The following is a 20,375-nucleotide window of genomic DNA, read 5'->3' as shown; positions in this document are numbered from 1 at the left end:
AGCAGAAAGCTCAGGAAACAGTACTCAGGCCTTGAGTTCAAGCCCCAGGACCAGCTTACACATAAAATAACTAAGCGATCAAGAAAAAGGAGGAAGAAACAGAAGGGAAAAATTTGATGAAGAATATATTAGACTTCCAGGCCCCTAAGTATGCTAATGTCATGAGCCAGACAGCAATGTCTTCATTAGTACCAACTGTTCGTCCTTCCTTCCTTCCTTCCTTGCTTCCTTTCTTCCTCCCTCTCTCCCTCCCTCCCTCCCTTCCTTCCTTCCTTCTCACCTTTTGTCAGTTATGGGGCTTGAATTCTGGGCCTGGGTACTGTCCCTCAGCTCTTCAGCTCAAGAATACTGCTCTACCACTTAAACTACTATACCACTTCTACTTTTCTGGGGATTTATTAGAGATAAGAGTCTCACAGATTTTCCTGCCTGGTCTAGCGTTGAGCCGTGATCCTCAGACCTCAGCCTCCTGAGTAGCTAGGATTACAGGCATCAGCCACCAGCTCCTGGCCCAACTGTTATTTCTTTGCTTGGTGAGTTCAGTATGTGTGCTACTTCAGCTTGCTGTATTTTCTACCAACCAGAGTGTGTGGTTATAGGGAAACTGAGCTGTACACCAGAGATGCAGAATGCCCCATGGGATGAGCTCTAGCCTGCAGTGTGTCCTCCTCCCAGCCCACTGCGCAGATGGGAAGCAATTTGTACCACCCAGTACAACTTTGACTAGCTTCCAATCCCGCAGAGCTCCTCGCCTCACTGGCTTTCCTGTGCAGCTATGTTAGATTTCCCAGTCAGCACACAAATAAACAACAGCTCCCCCCCCCCAATCCTTGCTGTGTTCTCTCAGACCAAATGAGGCGGGGGCGGGGGGGGGGTTGAGATGTCCACACAAGGTCTTAGACAATGGCTCTCTGCCGTTGGGTTGTGACCAAATGCCTGGGAGATGAGCGAATTTTCTTTTTTGGGGGGTCCGGTTGTCTTTTTTTTTTTCATATTACTTATGTGGTGCTGAGGAATCCAACCCAGGGCCTCAGGCATGAAAGGCAAGCGCTCTACAACTGAGCCATCTTCCCAGCCTCGAGATGAGAGAATTGTCTAAGTGTGTGTTTGCTATGCAGATTTCAGGACCTCTGTCCATATTACTGTTTATTTAGCCCAGTTTTAAATAACTCTTGTTCTGTTTCTTCTGTTTCTTCCTTCTGCTCCCCCATTCTGCCAAGACCTCTTTCCCATTCTGTTCTCAAAGATTCTCTGTGGCTTTTTTCAAAAAATAAGATACACTGCCCCTGAGCATTTTCTCTCAAAGCTAGTGTTCTACCACTTTGAGACACAGCAGCACTGCTGGTCAATTAGCTGGGGGCCAATTAGCAGCTTTGAATGATTCCATAATCAATACATGTATATTTATTCAGAATACAAAGGCCAAATGTATACATATATATTATTACATTGTAATAATTAAAAAACAAACAAGGTTATCTTTCAATTAAACATTGAATTATGTTGGAGGGTGAAGTTGTTCAGAGGACATCAGGGGCAGGTAGGAAAATAGCTCAAGGAAGCATCCCATATACAACTGCATTTAACTCGAAACATTTTAACTGAATTAAATAAATGTAACAATAAAATTCTGTGGTGGGTGTTTCATAAATTACATTCAAGGGAAAGGAATCGAGAGTCAGAGTGCTTTTAACTTCTTTCAAATAAGAATATACATGTCCAACGCTTTTAGACAGTTCCTCTTTGTCACTAAGGAGTACACATGTTGGGCTATGTCTTCCCTGTGTCTTATAACCACCAGCCATCTCACTCACCTCCACAGTTAGCTTGTCTCTATAATTCTTCATTCCATTTATGCGTGCAGCTCTCCACAGCTCCTTTAAGGCTTCCTGGGGTTTGTTGGTGCTAATCAGCCACCGAGCAGACTCTGCCAGACACCTGACCAAAGACGATGATGGAAATGTAGTCAACTCTCACACGCTCACTTTCACTCCCCCTTCAACCTTCAGATTCCTTTCTCCTTCATTCTCATCCCTTCCATTTATTCAGGTGGACCAAGAACTAGCATCATGCGCCATGTGTCATCATACCTCGGGAAACAGGAAATGACCTCTGCACATGATACTCTGGGCTTCCGGGAATACAGGCCTGGAGTCATGCTGACTCCATGCTGAGTTCTGTGAAAATTGACTACCCAGCTCACAGAGCTGGTGTATGAGGGACACTCATATTTCCCTGAAATACAGATACCCCAATTAATTATTATTAATTTTTACTAAATGTCTCATTCAGATGGGAGCCAGTTCTGATCCTCATGGCTGTGGTAACTTTTGGAACACCAGCAAGATAAATTGGCCTTAGTTTAATGAGGACACAGAATTACAAAGATTTGTGGAGGACAAATGTTACAATGGATGAGTTTGCTAAAGGACACATGCTGTTTCTCTGGATTTTGCTCACAGTATTAATGAAATCTACAGTCAGTTCTGAGGATCACTCCTAACTCAACAAGCTTTCTGTCCTGAACTAAAACCATAACCCTTTTTAACTCTCTCAAGTCTCTTTAAGGAGAGGAAAGGAAGAGGATCCAAAAACAAAGGATGTAAGTTGTCCATTCTGCCTATGGTTTTCAACTGAGGAATCCATATTGCTCCATAATTGAACAGCACTAGAGGGACATTTGTGTCTCAATTCTGTCACCTAATATCACCTCCAAAGACAATAACCACCGTGTTTTTTTTCCCAAAGCACACATACGAATGCAAACCATAGACAAAGAAATACCATCTTCAAATGTTTTCCCCATGAAGGAAAATACATTTGCAAAAGTTTTATTACCATGTTACCAATTAAGTGTATTGGCAAGGACAGCCAAGAAGATCTGTAACATTCAGGAGACAATTCATAGCCACTTTTGGGTCATAGAGTTGCTTATTCTAGTAATTAGAGTAAACACATTCACATTTGAAATTCAAATAGCCTATACTATTTTTTATAACGATACTAAATTTTGTATGTGCTTACACTAAAATGTTTTAATCTCTAATTTGAATATTGTGAGATATATTTTATCTAGTACAGAACCCTCCTGTATTTATTTTTTTAATTTTTTTTGTTTATGTGTTATTGAAGAATTGAACCCAGGGCCTTATAAATGCTAGGCAAGCACTCTACCACTAAGCCACAATCTTAGTCCTAGAACCCTCCTTTAAACAGGAATTTCATCTCATAAATAATTTTTAGTATGACTGCATCTGTTTCAATTTGCTGACATAGTAACTTCAAACATAATTCAATTTCCTCAATTTTACCTAACAACACTTTTTGTCCCGTTGCTGAAGTCACACATTGCTATGAATAAGGAGAGCACCATATCAGAAGTTGATCAAGGATCCAAATGATTTCCTTATGTCCTTCATTCAAGATCTCTTCTAAAAGAAAGCTCATACCTTGTGAATGGAAGTAAGAAGAAGACAGGTATAGACAGCACAAGCTGAAGGATCTGCCAATTTCGAACAAAATAAGCCAGGCCTCCCAACAATACTTGTCCTAAGCCAGTTGAACATAATAATAAGGGCACCGTTATGGCTTGGAATTTGCGTCCTGTCCATTCTACACCTGAAAGACAGCACCAGTGAATTTTCATCTCAAACCAAAGTAGAGTATTAAGTTCGCATTCAAGGTTAGGAAAATGCACATGGTGGGAAGAGGTACTTACCGAGCACCATACTGTTTGTTAGGATGACTGTGATGGATATACCAGCCAGAAAGCGCAGGACAGAGTAAAGGAGGAAGGTGGGAGCAAAGGCTGCGCATGTGTCAGCAATGGCCAAATTCAACACACAGATGATCATAATTAGCCTCCTTCCAAACCTGAGGAAAAGACAAAGCTTAGATGGTAGAAACTGGAACAGCTGTTGCACAAAGAAACACAAAGTTTCTTAAAACTACAAGTAATCAGAAATAACCAACAGCAATGGCTTTGTTGTTGTTCAAGGCTAATGCTAAGCTACTTAAGTCACATCTGAGTTTTTGTTGGTTAATTGGAGATGTGTGTCATGGACCTTCTTGCCTGCCTAGCTATGAACCACAATTCTCCAAGCCATGGGGATGGCTCTTTGTTGTGTTTTGCTGGCTTAGGAGAGATAATCCTGGGAGACCTGGCTAAATTGTATTTGACACATCCTTCAGCTGGCACTGTTTATACCCTTCTTTTTTTTTGCTTTTTTTTTTTTTTTTTGCTGGCCTTCGGGCTTGAATTCAGGGTCTTTGAGCTGTCCCTGAGCTTCTTTTGCTCAAGGCTAGTACTCTACCACTTTGAGGCACAGTGCCACTTGGATTTTTCTGAGTAGTTTACTGGAGATAAGTGTCTCCTGGCCTTTCCTGCCTGGGCTAGATTTGAATCATGATCCTCAGATCACAGCCTCCTCAGTAGCTAGCATTACAGGCATGAGTCCCTGGCACCTATTGGGTCAGTGATTGCATTCATTCAATTGGTACTTAGGCCAAGTTTCTAAGCAGTTTAGGTTTTTGTTTGTTTGTTTGTTTGCTTTGATATTGTCCAGTTGATACTGAGACTAAATTTCTAAGCAGATACTTTTCTTTTGATTTTAGATCTGGTTTCCAACCCCAAATTGCTAGCCTTTGAGAGGGAACCTAGAGGGGGTGTGGTCCCTGGGATCCAGCCTGTGTTCCATTCTAGAAGGCACAAGCCAAAACACTGGGCCATTAAGACCAATTTTCTACCCTATAAGACATTTTGGCTTGAGTAGAATATCTAAAGAGGGAAGGAGACATCCCAAGAGACTGTCCTGGCTGGAGCTTGACCGGTGGCACCCCAATGGAACCAGATGCTCAAGCAGGGAGTCTGGTGAGGATGTGGGAGGTGGGAGTTCCATAGAAGGTGAAAGGGAGTAGTCATGTAGGATGTAGAGGGAAGAAGCCTTGTAAGACATAGGGGCGTGGCTCTGTGGGAAGGAGAAGGGGAAGAGTCTCTTAAGACATAGAGGGCCTGGTTCCATAGGACCATAGAGGGATGGAGACAGTAGAAATTTGTGGTCGCCTAGGTGTAGGGGAGTGTGGTTCTGCAGCACTTAGAGCTTGAGGTCATGTAAACCACAGAGGGAGAGGATTCTGATGAGTGTTAAAACCCTTAGGAGGAGGGGGACCAAGATGGCGATGGGGCAGTAGGGAAACGCCACAGCCCTCTCCAACCAAAAAGAGAGTTCGAGTTCCAACGCTTAATCTCCCCACGAGACCGACAACAACAAAAAGACACACTCAGAGAAAAACCAGAGGCGGAGAATAACAAAAAAAGAAAGAGAGGAAAAGAAGAATTTCAAAACAGAGAAAAGCGAAGACCCCTCCCCCAACCTTTACTGGCCGCGCGGCAGTGCGCCAAGCCGCTGGCCAGCCAGCCCGGCGGGGGCTGGGGGAGCCCCAAGAGACACAGCAGAGACACAGGGGGCCGCTTTCAGAACATCAGGTACTGGTTTGCAGAACAGCAGATCGCCAGGAACAGAGAAACCTACCAGCCAGGAGTCTCCACGAGGATCCCACCCCCACCCCTCACTCTCCACCCGAGCAGAGAGGCTCCATCCAGCCAAAGCCGCTCGGCATCAGCAGAGTGACAAAAGGACCTGTCGGCAGACCACCCGGCCCGCCTGATCGCGATCGCAACGATCCAGCACTCTCCACCCGAGCAGAGAGGTTCCATCCCGCCAAAGCCGCTCGGCGCCAGCAGCGCTGGCAAAGGGTCCTGTCTGCAGACCACCCGCCCGCCCGATCACGATCGCAACGACCCGGCGTGGTCACTCGGGCCCCAGAGGTACCGAGAAGAAGCTGCCTGAGCGTGGACACTCTTGACCCGACAGCTTCGACAGAGGCAGAGACAGAAAAGAATCACACAGAGCCACCACCGCCCAACCCAGCCCGGATTGCAACAACAACTGACGACCTACACCACACAGAAACAACCAGCTCCAGGGTGAGTACCCCACAGGGGAAGTGTATCCCTCAAGGGAGACCAGAGCTGGAGGGAATCCCCAGACCCTGACCTAGACTCCCTACCCCAGCACCCGGACCACAGGACCCACTAAAACTGGGAACTGTTTGAGAGCTCCACCAGCCCGTGGAGCACACTCAGCTGGCCAGGCTAGAGCAAGAGCACCCCTGGAAGGGAGCTTAAATGCCCAAGCCAGGAACAGCGCCCCTGGGTCAAGACTACCAACAGTAGGAGAAATTTGAACTGTGTCCCCCAGGCTGTATAACCTAGGTGGTATACACATCAGCACAGGCCTAACGAGTGCGCTCCAGGCTGCATAACCTAGGTGGTATACACATCAGCACAGGCCTAACAAGCGCGCTCCAGGCTGGGGCCGGAACCAGGCCCGGGGATCCGGCGCCTGAACAACACAACCAACTCCTCCCAATTGAAGTAAAAAGCTGAGCATACGCCTCAACAGAGGGGAGAAAACCAGGAAACAACACTCCCCCGGGAAGCACGCCTGTGACAACAAAAGACCTGGAGGCCCAGGACAAGAGAAGCCCAAACCCCACCAAAACTTCACCCATATACCCTAGACTGGGAATTGGGCAACACAGGCTGCCAGCACCTGATAGTAAGCAGGAGCTCAGACTGTTAAGGCGGCTCAGCAATAGAGTGATAGTCTTGGATGTATGAGGCCCTGGATCTGATTCCTCAGCATCACAAAAGCAAAAAGGGTCAGAAGTGGTGCTGTGGCTCAAACGGTAGGGTGCCAGCCTTGAGCTGAAAAGCTGAGGGACAGCACCCAAACCTAGAGTTCAAGCCCACAACCAGCCCAAAACAAATAAACAAAAACACATCAGGAGCCCATAGCAGACTCCAGCATTTGGGAGAGTGCATCCAGAGCATCTGTTCTTCACAAGAGCACCCGTAGGAGCAAACACAAGCAGTCTAGGCTGCTCAACCCTTCCAAAGGCGGGAACTGCCAGCAATCTACAGCAGAGAGCTGAGAATCCTAAGTAAGTCAGAATAGCAGCTGGAAATAGGCTCCCAACAGAACCCAGATCAGGCACAGACTCTCTCCACCAATACAGAATCAGCAACCAAGCAAAGACAGACACACCAAAACAAAATTGAAGAGCAGTCTCCTGAACCTCCATGCGAAAATCACAGAGAAAAATCACAAGGTTTACTACCACCCAGGACAGCAAGCTCACCTCAAAAGCCAGCAGCCACACAGGGGAGAGTCCCAGTGGGAGCAAAGCAGGAATGGAAGACAAAGGCTACTTCCAAGGGTTGCTGGAGGCAATGACTCAAGAAATAAAGCGAGAAATTGATCAGAAATTGAAAGAGCACAAGGATGAACTATCCAAAGAGATACAGGGTATCAAACAAGAGATGCATGCAAAAATAGAAGCTGCACAAACCTCAGTAAGAAGTGAGATAAACGCCAAATTAGAGGTAATGCATACCTCATTGAGAGGTGAGATCAGTACTCTGAGAACCAACATTGTATCCATAAAGGGATCCATTTCCTCCATGCAAACCACAATAGAAGCCACTGTCAACAGAGTGAATGAAATGGAAGGTAGAGTGTCAGATACAGAAGACAGAATACACCAACTGGACCAAAAAGTGACAGATATGGAAAAATCACTCAAATTAAACCAAAGGGATATTCAAGAGCAAGCAGATAATGCTAAAAAATTTAACCTTCGCATAATTGGAGTGGACGAAGGTGAGGAATTCCAGAGCAAGGGAATGCAACACCTATTTAACAATATAATCAATGAAAATTTTCCCCACCTCAAAAATGACCATCTTAACTACATCACAAAAGCTTATCGAACACCCAACAAGCAAGACCCCAGGAGAAACACTTCTAGACACATTATAGTAAAAATGATAGATCTGAATAATAAGGAAACAATCCTGCATGCAGCAAAAATGAAGAAGGAGCTATACTACAATGGGAAAAAAAAAAGAATTACTGCAGATCTCTCCACACAAACAATGAATGCAAGAAAAGCCTGGGAAAGCACCATACGAGCCCTGAGAGCTAATAACTGCCAACCCAGACTGATCTACCCGGCAAAGCTAGCATTCACATTTGATGGAGAACTGAAAACTTTTAATAGCAAAGAAAAACTAAATGAATACATAAACATTAAGCCAGCATTACAAAGAATTCTAAGATGGGGGACACAACCTGAAGAAAGCAGCCAGGAACTGGGGCCTACCCCAAACAGGCGTTACTCAAAGTCTAACTGAGCAAGCACAGGAGGAAAGGAAAAAAGAAAAACTTAGGAAAACGGAATGGCAGGGACAACAATGCATCTCTCTATACTTTCTCTTAATATAAATGGGCTGAATTCGCCAATTAAAAGAAAACGAACTGAGGACTGGATAAGAAAACAAGACCCATCCATCTGTTGCCTTCAGGAGACCCACCTCTCAGCCAAACATACAAACAAACTCAGAGTGAAGGGGTGGAAAAGGATCTACCAATCAAACGCCCCCAGTAAGAAAGCAGGTGTAGCTATCCTGATATCTGACAAAATAAACTTTTCATTAAAATCAGTACAGAAAGACAAGGACGGACACTACATATTAATAAAGGGAACAATCCAAGAGGAGGATATAACCATCATCAACTTATATGCTCCAAATATTGGTGCACCCAGATATGTCAAACAAATGCTCTCAAACTTACAGAATAAAATAGATCCCAATACGATAATACTAGGAGACTTTAACACACCACTCTCACCAAAGGACAGGTCTACCAACCAGAGGATTGGCAAAGAAGCTACCGAATTAAGAGAGGCCATACTTCAAGCGGAATTAACTGACATCTACCGAGTATTTCACCCTAAAACAACACAGTACACATTCTTCTCAGCAGCTCACGGAACTTTCTCCAAAATAGACCATATCATAGTTCATGCAAGGAACTTAAGCAAATACAAAGGGATCGACATAATCCCCTGTATCCTATCTGACCACAGTGGAATCAAGCTAGCTCTCAATAACAAAGCATACTGCAGAAATTTCTCCAATACATGGAAATTGAACAGCACACTCCTTAACAATGCCTGGATAACAGAAGAGATCAGAGAAGAAATAAAGCATTTCCTACAACTCAATGAAAATGAAAACACCTCACAAAGAAACTTGTGGGACACAGCAAAAGCAGTCCTGAGGGGCAAATTTATTGCCCTCAGTGCCCACATCAAGAGAATGGAGACAGACCAAGTAAATAATCTCATGTTGCAATTAAAACAGCTAGAAAAACAGGAAAAAATGGGACCTAAAGCTACTAGAAGAAGCCAGATAACCAAATTAAAAGCAGAGATTAACCAATTAGAAAATCAGAAAACCATAACCAAAATAAACCAAACAAAAAGCTGGTTCTTTGAAAAAATAAACAAAATTGATGGCCCATTGGCTAGATTAATTAAAAAAAGAAGAGAGGAAACCCATATTAATAGGATTAGGGATGCCACGGGAAACATCACCACACGTACCCAAGATATCCAAACAATTCAAACAGACTACTTTCAAAAGCTATACTCTCTAAAAGAAGAAAATCGGGCAGAAATGGATGCATTTTTAGAGAAATACAAGTTGCCCAAACTGAGCAAAGAAGAAGTTAACCAATTAAATAAGCCAATATCCTATAATGAGATACAGGAAGCTATCAAAAGTCTTCCAACAAAAAAAAAGCCCAGGACCAGATGGATTCACAGCAGAATTCTATAAGACCTTTAAACAAGAACTAATACCCATACTCCTCAAGCTCTTCAGAGAAACAGAGAAGGAAGGAGCTATCCCAAACTCATTCTACGAAGCCAATATCACACTCATCCCCAAACCAGGCAAAGACCCAACCAAAAAGGAGAATTACAGGCCAATCTCCTTGATGAACACAGATGCAAAGATCCTTAACAAGATTCTAGCTAACAGAATCCAGAAACACATAAAAAAAATAATTCACTATGACCAAGTAGGCTTCATCCCAGAGACACAGGGATGGTTTAACATACGTAAGTCAATAAATGTAATCCAACATATCAACAGAGCCAAGGTCAAGAATCACATGATTATCGCTACAGATGCAGAAAAGGCCTTTGACAAAATTCAACATTCATTCATGCTAAAAGCTCTGGAGAAAATAGGAATAGAAGGAACATTTCTAAAAACAATAAAAGCCATTTATGACAGACCAATAGCCAATATTATACTTAATGGGGAAAAGCTACAACCAATTCTCCTAAAATCAGGAACTAGGCAAGGATGCCCACTGTCTCCACTCCTCTTCAATATAGTCCTAGAACCCTTAGCCAGGGCAATAAGGCAAGAAAAAGACATTAAAGGGATCCGCATAGGGAAAGAAGAAGTTAAACTATCCCTTTTTGCAGACGACATGATACTATACCTCCACGATCCCAAAAACTCCATCCCCAAACTCTTAGAAATCATAAATCACTTCGGCAAAATAGCAGGATACAAAATAAACCCACAAAAATCAGTTGCCTTCCTATACACTGATAATGTACAGGAAGAGAGGGAAATAAAGGGAGCAACCCCATTCACAATAACCTCCCGAAAAATAAAATATTTAGGAATTAACCTAACCAAAGATGTAAAAGAACTATTTAATGAGAACTATAAAAAGTTAAAGAAAGAAATTGCAGAAGACACTAGGAAATGGAAAGACCTCCCATGCTCCTGGATAGGCCGACTTAATATAGTAAAGATGGTAATACTTCCAAAACTAATATACAAATTCAACGCAATTCCTATTAAAATCCCAATGACGTAAATCTCTGAAATACAGAAAACAGTCCAAAAATTCATATGGAACAACAAAAGACCTAGAATAGCCAAAACAATTCTAGGGGATAAAGACAATATGGGAGGGCTATCCATGCCGAACTTCAAACTCTACTACAGAGCTATAATAACAAAGACAGCATGGTACTGGCACAAAAACAGACCCGAAGACCAATGGAACAGAATAGAAGATCCAGAAACAAATCCACAGGCCTACAGCCAGCTGATATTCGACAAAGGAGCCAAAGACATACAATGGAAGAAACACAGCCTCTTCAACCGCTGGTGCTGGGAAAACTGGGCAGCCACATGCAGAAAACTAAAAGTGGACCCCAGCCTATCACCATGCACCAACATCAACTCAAAATGGATTAAAGACCTTAACATTAAACCTGAATCTCTGAAACTACTGCAGGACAGAGTAGGAGAGACACTTGAACTAATAGGCACAGGAAGGAACTTCCTGAACAGAGTCCCAGGGTCACAACAAATTGGAGAGAGACTCGACAAATGGGACTACCTTAAAATAAAAAGCTTCTGCACAGATAAAGCTATCACAACCAAGCTAGAAAGACAACCAACTAATTGGGAAAAAATATTTACCAGCAATATATCAGACAAGGGGTTAACATCCTGTATATACAGGGAACTCAAGAAACTAATCCCTCCCAAACCCAACAAACCAATTACTAAATGGGCAAGGGAACTAAAGAGGGACTTCTCAAATGAAGAAATAAAAATGGCAAAGAAACACATGAGGAAATGTTCATCATCCCTGGTGGTGAAGGAAATGCAAATAAAGACAACCCTGAGATACCATCTTACCCCAGTCAGAATGTCCCACATCCACAAATCAGCCAACGACAAATGCTGGAGGGGATGTGGAGAACGAGGAACGCTATTACACTGCTGGTGGGAATGTACACTCATACAACCACTTTGGAAAGCAGTCTGGAGGGTCCTTAGAAAGCTAAAGATTGACCTCCCTTACAACCCAGTCATACCACTTCTAGGCATCTACCCTGAACAACAGGAACCAATATACAAGGACACGTGCACCTCCATGTTTATTGCAGCACTGTTCGCAATAGCTAGGATATGGAAACAACCTAGATGCCCCACCACAGATGAATGGATCCAAAAATTGTGGTATCTATACACAATGGAATATTATGCAGCCATTAGAAATGACAAAATAATGGCATTTGCAGGGAAATGGATGGAGCTAGAAGGAATCATGTTGAGCGAGGTAAGCCAAGAATGAAGAGACAAACAGTACATGGTCTCCCTGATAAGTGGATGATTAATCCAAAATGTTAGGTGATATGACAAAACTAACAGGACTTAAGAAACAAAGAACTCCCACTCATCTGGGTGAACCACTACTAAATATCCCCATGCTGCTGATCACATATATGGTATATAACATATGAGCACCGTTATATATTACAGACTGTGATAGACAATTTACTCCAGGAAAGTTAGAATGAACTTGTGACTTTAAATGAGCATCATTATTCCACAATACTGTGAATTTCCGGAAATTAAGTAATCACTTAATCACAATCAAAAAAAAAAAGAACCTTGGGGAAGGGAGGGAGGGAGGGGATGGTAGGGGGAAAACAATGGAGGGGTTAACAATGTTCAAGAGGAAGTGGAAGTGTACTCATTGCCTCACTCATGTAACTGTAACCCTCTGTATAGTATCTTTACAATAAAAAAAATTAAAAAAAAAAAAAAACCCTTAGGAATGGGTGATGCCTGATCCATTCCCAGAGGCTTTTCCAAAGTGAGGCTCTATACACAGGTTTGAGGTTTCTTCCTCTTTCTTAAGGGATCCTGGGATGAGAGACTCAAGAAGTTTATTTTTATTCTTGCTCAAATCTGAATTGTACTTTCCTCATTCATTTCTTTTTTTTTAAATTTAATTTTATTTTATTTGAGAACATACTGTACAGAGGGGTTACAATTACATCGGCAGGATAATGCATACTCCTCATTCATTTCTTTGTGTGACTTCAGAAACAGACCAAATCGTACTGGCAGATAAAATTGAGGAGGCTGAACGAAGTTGGAAAAAAAAAAACCCCACACAGATCTTCATATACGTAAACCTGACCTGTGTATACCAAAGGTGCTTCTCCCATTGGTAAACAGTAGTTTAACTACTCATTCACACCATAGGAGATAAGTTATAATAATGGAACTTCTAATACATCTAATACAGGTACTTAAATACATGGACTTAGCCTAGCATATTGTCTACACAATATAGTATCAAAATCAGATGTGGAACTCTAGGACTGTACATTTCTTGACCACAACAATGGGAACACTGGGGAAACAACACATGGGATTTTTTCTCATGAGTGGCATCAGAATCATCCTCTGCTGAATTTGGATTCCTTGGTCGTGAACAACATGCCACTTTCAAGAACAGGAAGGAAGAAAATCTCAGTGCAGAACAAAGAATGCTCAGAAAATCTACAGAGGAAAACACTAAACAAGACGAGGAATGAAGAAATATAACAGGGAAAGTCTGTAGAAAAAAAGAAAGGAAAATGGAGTTCTGACTTTCATAGACTTATAGGAAGTCACAAAACAGTTTCAGTCAAAATGCAAATATGTATAGATTCGCATGTCGATGACTTATACCTATACTTATGGCTGCTCAAGAGGCTGAGATCTGAGAATCACAGTTCAAAGCCTATTCAGCCAGGAAGGTCCATGAGCCTATCTCCACTGAACCATAAAAAGCCAGAAGTGGAGGTGTGACTCAAGAGTAGAGCACTAACCCTTGAGCAAAAATAATGCTCAGGGATAGCATTCAGGCCCTGAACTCAAATCCCAGTACTGTCATAAAAACGCAAGAAAGAAAGCAAGCTATACTTGAGAAACTACACATTAGTTTAGAACAGCATAGGGAAAACACTAGAAGAACCCCTTCTTGACAGGAGGATGCTGGAATGCTATGTTAGGTGATAAGGAAATTCAGCCAACAATTTATTATATAAGCATTTTTCCTCATTCAAGATTCTATGTTTAATTTCTAATATTTTTTTGCTTATGATATATCTCAGTATAGGATATAGACATTACTGACTTAGATTTTATTGAGCCTTTTTGGATTTATATGTGGTTTCCCACTGATAGGGCGCATTTTCTTCAAATCTCTATCCATTTCTCTCTTCTTCTGAGACTATCATAACATATATGTAGGTCAGCCTCATGCTATACATGAGTCCTTTGTGTGCTAGCCACCTTTAACCTTCTTTGGTGGATTAGCCTTCTTTTCTGTTCCTTTTTTTTGGTCAGTCCTGGGTCTTGAAATCAGGGCCTGTACACTGTCCCTGAGATCCTTTTTCTCAAGGCTAGTGCTCTACCACTTGAACCACACAATACCACTTTGGCTTTTTCTGAATAGTTTACAGAAGATAAGTCTCATGGACTTTCCTGCCCAGGCTGGCTTTGAACCATGATCCTCAGATCTCAGCCTCCTGAGTAGCTAGGATTACAGGTATGAGCCACCAGCACCCAACATTAACTGCTTGATCATTTCTACTGCTTTGTTTTTTCAAGTCTATCCCTGGATTCTTATACTGGGTCTCAGCTTCCACTGAATCTCTCTAGTGACAATTTTAATCGATTCATTTCAAGTTTTGATCTCAGATTCTAGTACATGCCTCTCTACAATTCTTCCCTTAGTATTGATATTACTACTTTTCATACATTGTTATGTCTTTATGTCTTCATACATCTTCTCACTTATATTTTTGAATATGCTTAAAATACTTGTTTGGCAGTGTTTCTCTAAGAAGTTGGATGTCTGTGCTGCTTCAGACACCTTGGGGGATAGTTTTCTTTGAGTGGACTATTTTTCTTCTTTATACATTGTGATCTGGTTGTTTTTGAAAACATTTGGTTAATATGATAGAGAGATTTGGGAATGTTGATCCTCGGTCTTTCACATAGTTTTCTCTGTGTGTGTGTGTCTCTGTGTGTGTGTTTCCTATTGTGCAAAGATATAGAATTTTATATTGCCTGTGACTTTACCAACCTTATTCTGCAGACTACTCCTTGTCATTGTGAGCACTAAAGACTTTTGTCCTTCTGATCATGTTCATCTAAACTTTTGACACGTGTTTCTTTGAATGTTCAAAGACATGGTTTGGCAGGCTGATTTTTTTTAACATAAGAACTTCTGGCAGACAAATTTACTCTGAGTTGAAGCTTCTCCAATGTGTGCATGTAAGATTTCCTTTTTTTGGCTTATTCATGAACTGAGGGCCTGGGCACTGTCTCTGAGCTTCTTTTCTGAAGTTAGCACACTACTACTTGAGCCACAGCACCACTTCTGGCTTTTTCTAAGTAGTTTATTGAAGATAAATCTCACAGACATTCCTGCCTGGACTCTCTTTGAATTGTCATCCTCATATCTCATGCTCCTGAGTAGCTAGGATTACAGGCATGAACCATCAGTGCCCAGCTTCCATGTAAGATCTTCATGTTCTCTAACAGAGAGTACTGTGAACCAGAAACTCACCTGTCTGTTAAATGGCCACATAGCAGGTTTCCCAACAAAATCCCAAGTGTCAATATGAATTTACTTATTGAAGTCAGTGATTGAAATTCACACACCAGGTCCCACTGAAAGAGAAGGAAATGAGCACAGCAGAGCTTATAGTCTTTCAGTGTAATCTGAGCAAATCTGCCTAACATGACCTACACATTTCCTTTTTCAACCTAACAAGACTTCTCTCATTTAGGTTAAAACTTAAGTGTCTCCAGCAAACTTCCTTTAAACGAATAGGTTTACTATGGAAATGATCCCCTTTAATCCATGTTGATTTCACTGGGGGACCTTAAAGCATTTTCTGAATCCTGACTATCACATTAGATCCTCTAGATGATTCTCTAAAAGAACATTGTGAGCATATAGATTTGCTCAATCTCCAGGAAGTTGCTAATGTATAAACACATTTGTGTAACATGGACTGAGTCTAACATTCATAATGAAACACATGAGTTGCTCATGCACTGTATTAATAGTGTCTATTTACTATCTACTGTCAAATTCATTAGACTCATTGTATATGTGTCTTATACTTAATGAAGATACAGTCAATATTGACTAAAAGAAAGAAGAATCACCTTAAAGTGTGGGAAGGATTTGTGTTATTTCTAAACACCCAAATCCTGAACTCCTAACCTGAAAATGAAGCTTCCTACCTTGGTCACGATGGTGGAGACGAAGGAGCTGCGGTCATACACCCAGCCGTCCACACAGGGCTCTGTTTCTGCCTCACTCAGGTTCCAGAAGGTGCTGTTCGGGTGGAGGAGCTGCCATTGGGGATGGACAAAGCGCCGGCACTTCTCTGGCCTGAGGTTGGAGTCGAGTGGGATGGAGATTCTCAGGAGGTCCTCCTGGCTGAGGAGCCCAGTGCCATTGTCAGAGAGCGTGCCATTGTCGAGGATGCGCACCCAGCAGCGGTGCTCAGGCACGGCTGCCGTGAAGTTCTCCAAGGCAACATGAGCGTAAACCAAGATATTACATATTATAAGGAAAACCAACTGAAGGATCTGGAATCTTCCCAGGCTTCCAACTTGATCCAGAATTTCCTGAAAGGCCATGGGGGATAAATAAATATCTCTAGTGGGAGGCAAAAGTATAAAATCTAGACTGCTTAAGGAAAATTAGTGCCATTTCACGGGATACATGATGGGAGGTTGGTCCTGAACCAACTTCCTTTCTGTTCTGTAGCCAGGCGGTAGAATGAGTATCCTCTCGTGATTATTTTTCAAGTCACAGAAATGTTCGACTGGTTGGCTTTCTCTAATTTTATCTGTTAAAGATCAACTTTCTGGAAAATAATTGTGTCTTGAACAATGTTTCACATTCACTTGTGGACATTGATCTCCAGGTTCCCAGTAACAAACCAGAACAGATCTACCATTGATATGTAGTCTTTCACAAATACATAATTTATAAGATTCCAAAATGAAGTGCTTTAAATTTTTATTTTTTATTTTTTTGTTGGCTTGAACTCTGGGCCTGGGCGCTGCCCCTGAGCTCTTCAGCTCAAGGCTAGCGCTCTACCACTTGAGCTACTGCCCCACTTCCAGTTTTCTGAGTAGTTCATTAGAGATAAAAGTCTCATGGACTTTTGTGCCCAGGCTGGCTTTGAACCATGATCTCAGCCTCATGAGTAGCTAGGAATACAGATATGAGCCATCAGTGCCACTAAACATCTATTAACAATTATATTTCCATTAGCTAGAATTGTTTTACTATATAAGTAACTCTTTGAAAGGTGTGAATGTACATATGTGTGTGTGAGCCCGCGCGCGTGCATGTGCACACTGGTCCTGGGGCCTGAACTCAGAGTGTAGCTGCTGTTCCTGTCCATGAGCTTTTATATCCCTCAAGGCTAGTGTTTGAGTTAGAGCTACATCTGATGTAATAGCTTTTTGTAGAGACTTTGGAATTCAGATTTTATTGTTGATTCTGGAACCAAGGAAATGTTTGGAGGGGGTTAGGATCAAATCAATACATTTTGGGGTAATTCAAATTCATGAATAACAGGTTTTCTTTTTAAAATCTTCTTCATTTCATTCATCAGTGTTTCACCAATTTTATCATAGAAGTGCTACCTTTTAGTCAAGTTAATTCCTAAATATCTTATATTTTTAAAGCTGTTGCTTTGTTGATTCATTCTTTGGGTAGGTTGTTACTGGTGTAGAGAAATTGCATTGATTTTTATAGATTGATTTTTTTGTGTCCTTTCACTTAAGAGAAGTGACTTTTAGTTCTCAGAGGATTTAAAAAAATTGTTTTGTTGTATATAACATTACATCTACAAATAGATACGATTTGACTTTTTGCTTTCCAAACTTGTATTTTTACTTTTCTCTCCTAATTACCCAAGCTATGAATATTTATTTTATGCTAAAGAGGGGAGTGCTCATCTTTTTTACATTTCAGATCTTAAGGGAAAAAAACTATCAGTGTTTCAAGTTCAATTGTTATTTTATTTTATAAATTCTGCTTCATCTGCACCCAGTTTACCTACATTGTGTTCCATCTGTACCTACTTCATTGAGAATTTAAAATTTATAATTGTATTATTGTTTGGTCCTCGGACAGAGGCATTACTATTTCCTAAGTCAGGTAATGAGTCTATTTCTTTTTGGGCACAATGTCATCCTAGTGAGAGTCTTAATTATAATTTCACTGATTGCTTTTTTTCTGTATCTACTGAGATCTCCTTTATATTGTGTTCTTCAATCTGTTGATGACATTGGTCATACTACTGATTTGCCTATGCTGAGCTGTTTTGAAGCCTGGGATAAATTTCACTTGGTGTACATAATAAGTAATATGCTGTTTCATTGTGATTGCTAGTTTTTTGTTTTTTAAAAAATTTTTCTGGTGGCTCACACCTGTAATCCTAGCTACTCAGAAGGCTGAGATATATGGGTCGCCAAGTCCTTGACACCCTTGTCTCCAAATTAACCCCCAGAAAATGGGAAGTGGCAATGTGGCTCAAAGTGTTTGAGTGCTCGCCTTTAGCAAAAGGAGCTCAGCAACAACATCCAGGCCCTGAATTCAAGCCCCACAACAGAAAAAAAAGAAAAAAAAGTTTCTGTCAGTCCAACCTACTGGGTTTGCGGTTGGACAGCTCACTTGTCAAGAATCATTGGTAAAGTTTCAGAGTGAACTTCTTCAACTACTTAGAGCTTGTTTCCTTTCAGAGGCATATCCAGAAGGCATGAGAAACTTTAATAAGGCAGACCTCAGCCTTCTGAGTAACTAGGATTATAGCATGAGCCACTGGTGCCCCGTGACTGAAATAGGCTTTTAAGCTACTTAGTGACATTAAAAAACAAAACAAAACTGCACACTTTTTTTCTGCTTACAAACAAAGGAATTTTGTTTCCTCCAAGTTATGAAGATTCCTGCAATCCTGATGTCTTAACATCACATTTATGATGCATCGAGACCAGGGAGAAATGAGTCCCTAAAAATATCCTAATGTGAAAGACCACACACACAAGAGAAAGGACCATCCTGTGGGAAATGGATACAATGCAAGCCCTAAACACTACATGCTTCAATTTGTAGGGAACTCTAGAGTGGAGTTGTGAGACCTGGAAAGGGTTCAAAGCTTGGAAGGCCAGCTCAAACAGTGCCCAGAAGTCTGAGCGCTGGGCCCTGGGATGATTTTTTAAATAGTCTAAGCAAAACAAAGGATCAACTTTCTACCCTAAGTATGAGTTTCTTGGGTACCAAAAGTTTAAGACTTTAGAGATAAAAGTCTCTGTTGGAGTGTTTATTGCTTCCGAGGCTTCCTAAAATAACGGGGGTCAATTAACACTTGTATGCAAACCATTTCTCCTTAATGGTTGTAACTTCAAAAGATGCATTGATACCCTAGTCTCTGCCCCTTCCAGTGGTCACCTCCTCTGTACTGAACTAAATAAAAATACAAAAATAACGGGATCTCAGGATTCAGAAGCTGGCCGTGAGTTCTGAATCCCATGGCCCATCCTCAGCCCCCTTTCCTATCCTTTCTGCTTTCTTATTTCTTTGGCTTGGTAGTTCTTTTAGCTCTATCCATACAAGAGTCACTCTACTTGTTTGGCTGCTTGTCATAACAGTAAATAATTCCAGGAATTATCAATACCTAAAAATTTCATCACACAAAACATAGAAAAAGATAGAGAAGACTACTTTTCTCACACCATGAAATTTATACATTAAAATGTCAGATTTGAACATGTTCACACACACACACACACACACACACACACACATACACACACTTGTGTACAAGAGGTTTAAGGCTCACTTAGGTTTTACAACTGAAAATTGGGCCTGGGAAGGTGGTAGAGTGCTTGCCCTGCATGCATGAGGCCCTGCATTTGATTCTATAGTACCACATAAGCAGAAAAAGCGGGAAGTGGCACTGTGGTACAAGTGGTAGAGCGCTAGCCTTGAGCTGAAGAGTTCAGGGACAGCACCCAAGCAAGCCCAGATTTCAGGCCCCACGATTGACAAGAAAAGAAAAATTTTTAAAAAAAGAAAAAAAATTTGACTGTGTACATTTTCTGGAACTCCAGTGGCAAATGACATTGTTTTGCCCAATATAATAGAATCATGTGGCTAACGCTAGAAAAATAAAGACTAAGCAACACAAATACAAAACAAAACACAAAACACAAAATTGTTGCCAACAACCACCAGGATCTTTTAGAGATAACCAAGAACAGAATATGTTTAGTCAACTTAGCTAGCAAGATATATTAGCTTATGAATTGACCTTTGACCATTTCCTAGAAGGGCCTCAGTCTCCAGGGTCTGTAAAGAGAATTGGGGAAAGGAAGGGCACCTCTCCTATATTCCTTTGTAACAGAAGTCTATAGAAGGGTCTAGCAACCCATCCTACACCAAGAGAGTAATTTAACTTATACAGGACTCCTTGCTAGGACTTTTTATTTTCTCAACAATTCCTTTACATTTGCCCTATATTGCACGTCCAAAACATTTTGTGTT

At 41.5% G+C, this 20,375-nt stretch overlaps 1 protein-coding gene across 1 annotated transcript in view; it reads right to left on the bottom strand.

Annotated features, from left to right (window-relative positions):
* Positions 1-16,614, bottom strand: part of LOC138824232 (organic anion transporter 7-like) — a 29,196-nt gene extending 12,582 nt beyond the window's left edge. Inside the window, exons 1-5 of the mRNA XM_070017913.1 lie at positions 16,052-16,614; positions 15,366-15,469; positions 3,719-3,873; positions 3,450-3,618; positions 1,815-1,938 (exon numbers count right to left, since the gene is read on the bottom strand). Of these exons, the coding sequence (XP_069874014.1) occupies positions 1,815-1,938; positions 3,450-3,618; positions 3,719-3,873; positions 15,366-15,469; positions 16,052-16,453 (954 nt within the window). The 5' untranslated portion in view covers positions 16,454-16,614. The remainder of the gene's footprint in view (positions 1-1,814; positions 1,939-3,449; positions 3,619-3,718; positions 3,874-15,365; positions 15,470-16,051) is intronic.
* Positions 16,615-20,375: the final 3,761 nt, after the last annotated feature.

This window comes from Dipodomys merriami, unplaced genomic scaffold, assembly GCF_024711535.1.
Source record: "Dipodomys merriami isolate MVZ:Mamm:240054 unplaced genomic scaffold, mDipMer1.0.p SCAF_128, whole genome shotgun sequence".
In the NCBI taxonomy this organism is placed as follows: domain Eukaryota; kingdom Metazoa; phylum Chordata; class Mammalia; order Rodentia; family Heteromyidae; genus Dipodomys; species Dipodomys merriami.
This window is presented reverse-complemented; position numbering and strand designations above follow the sequence as displayed.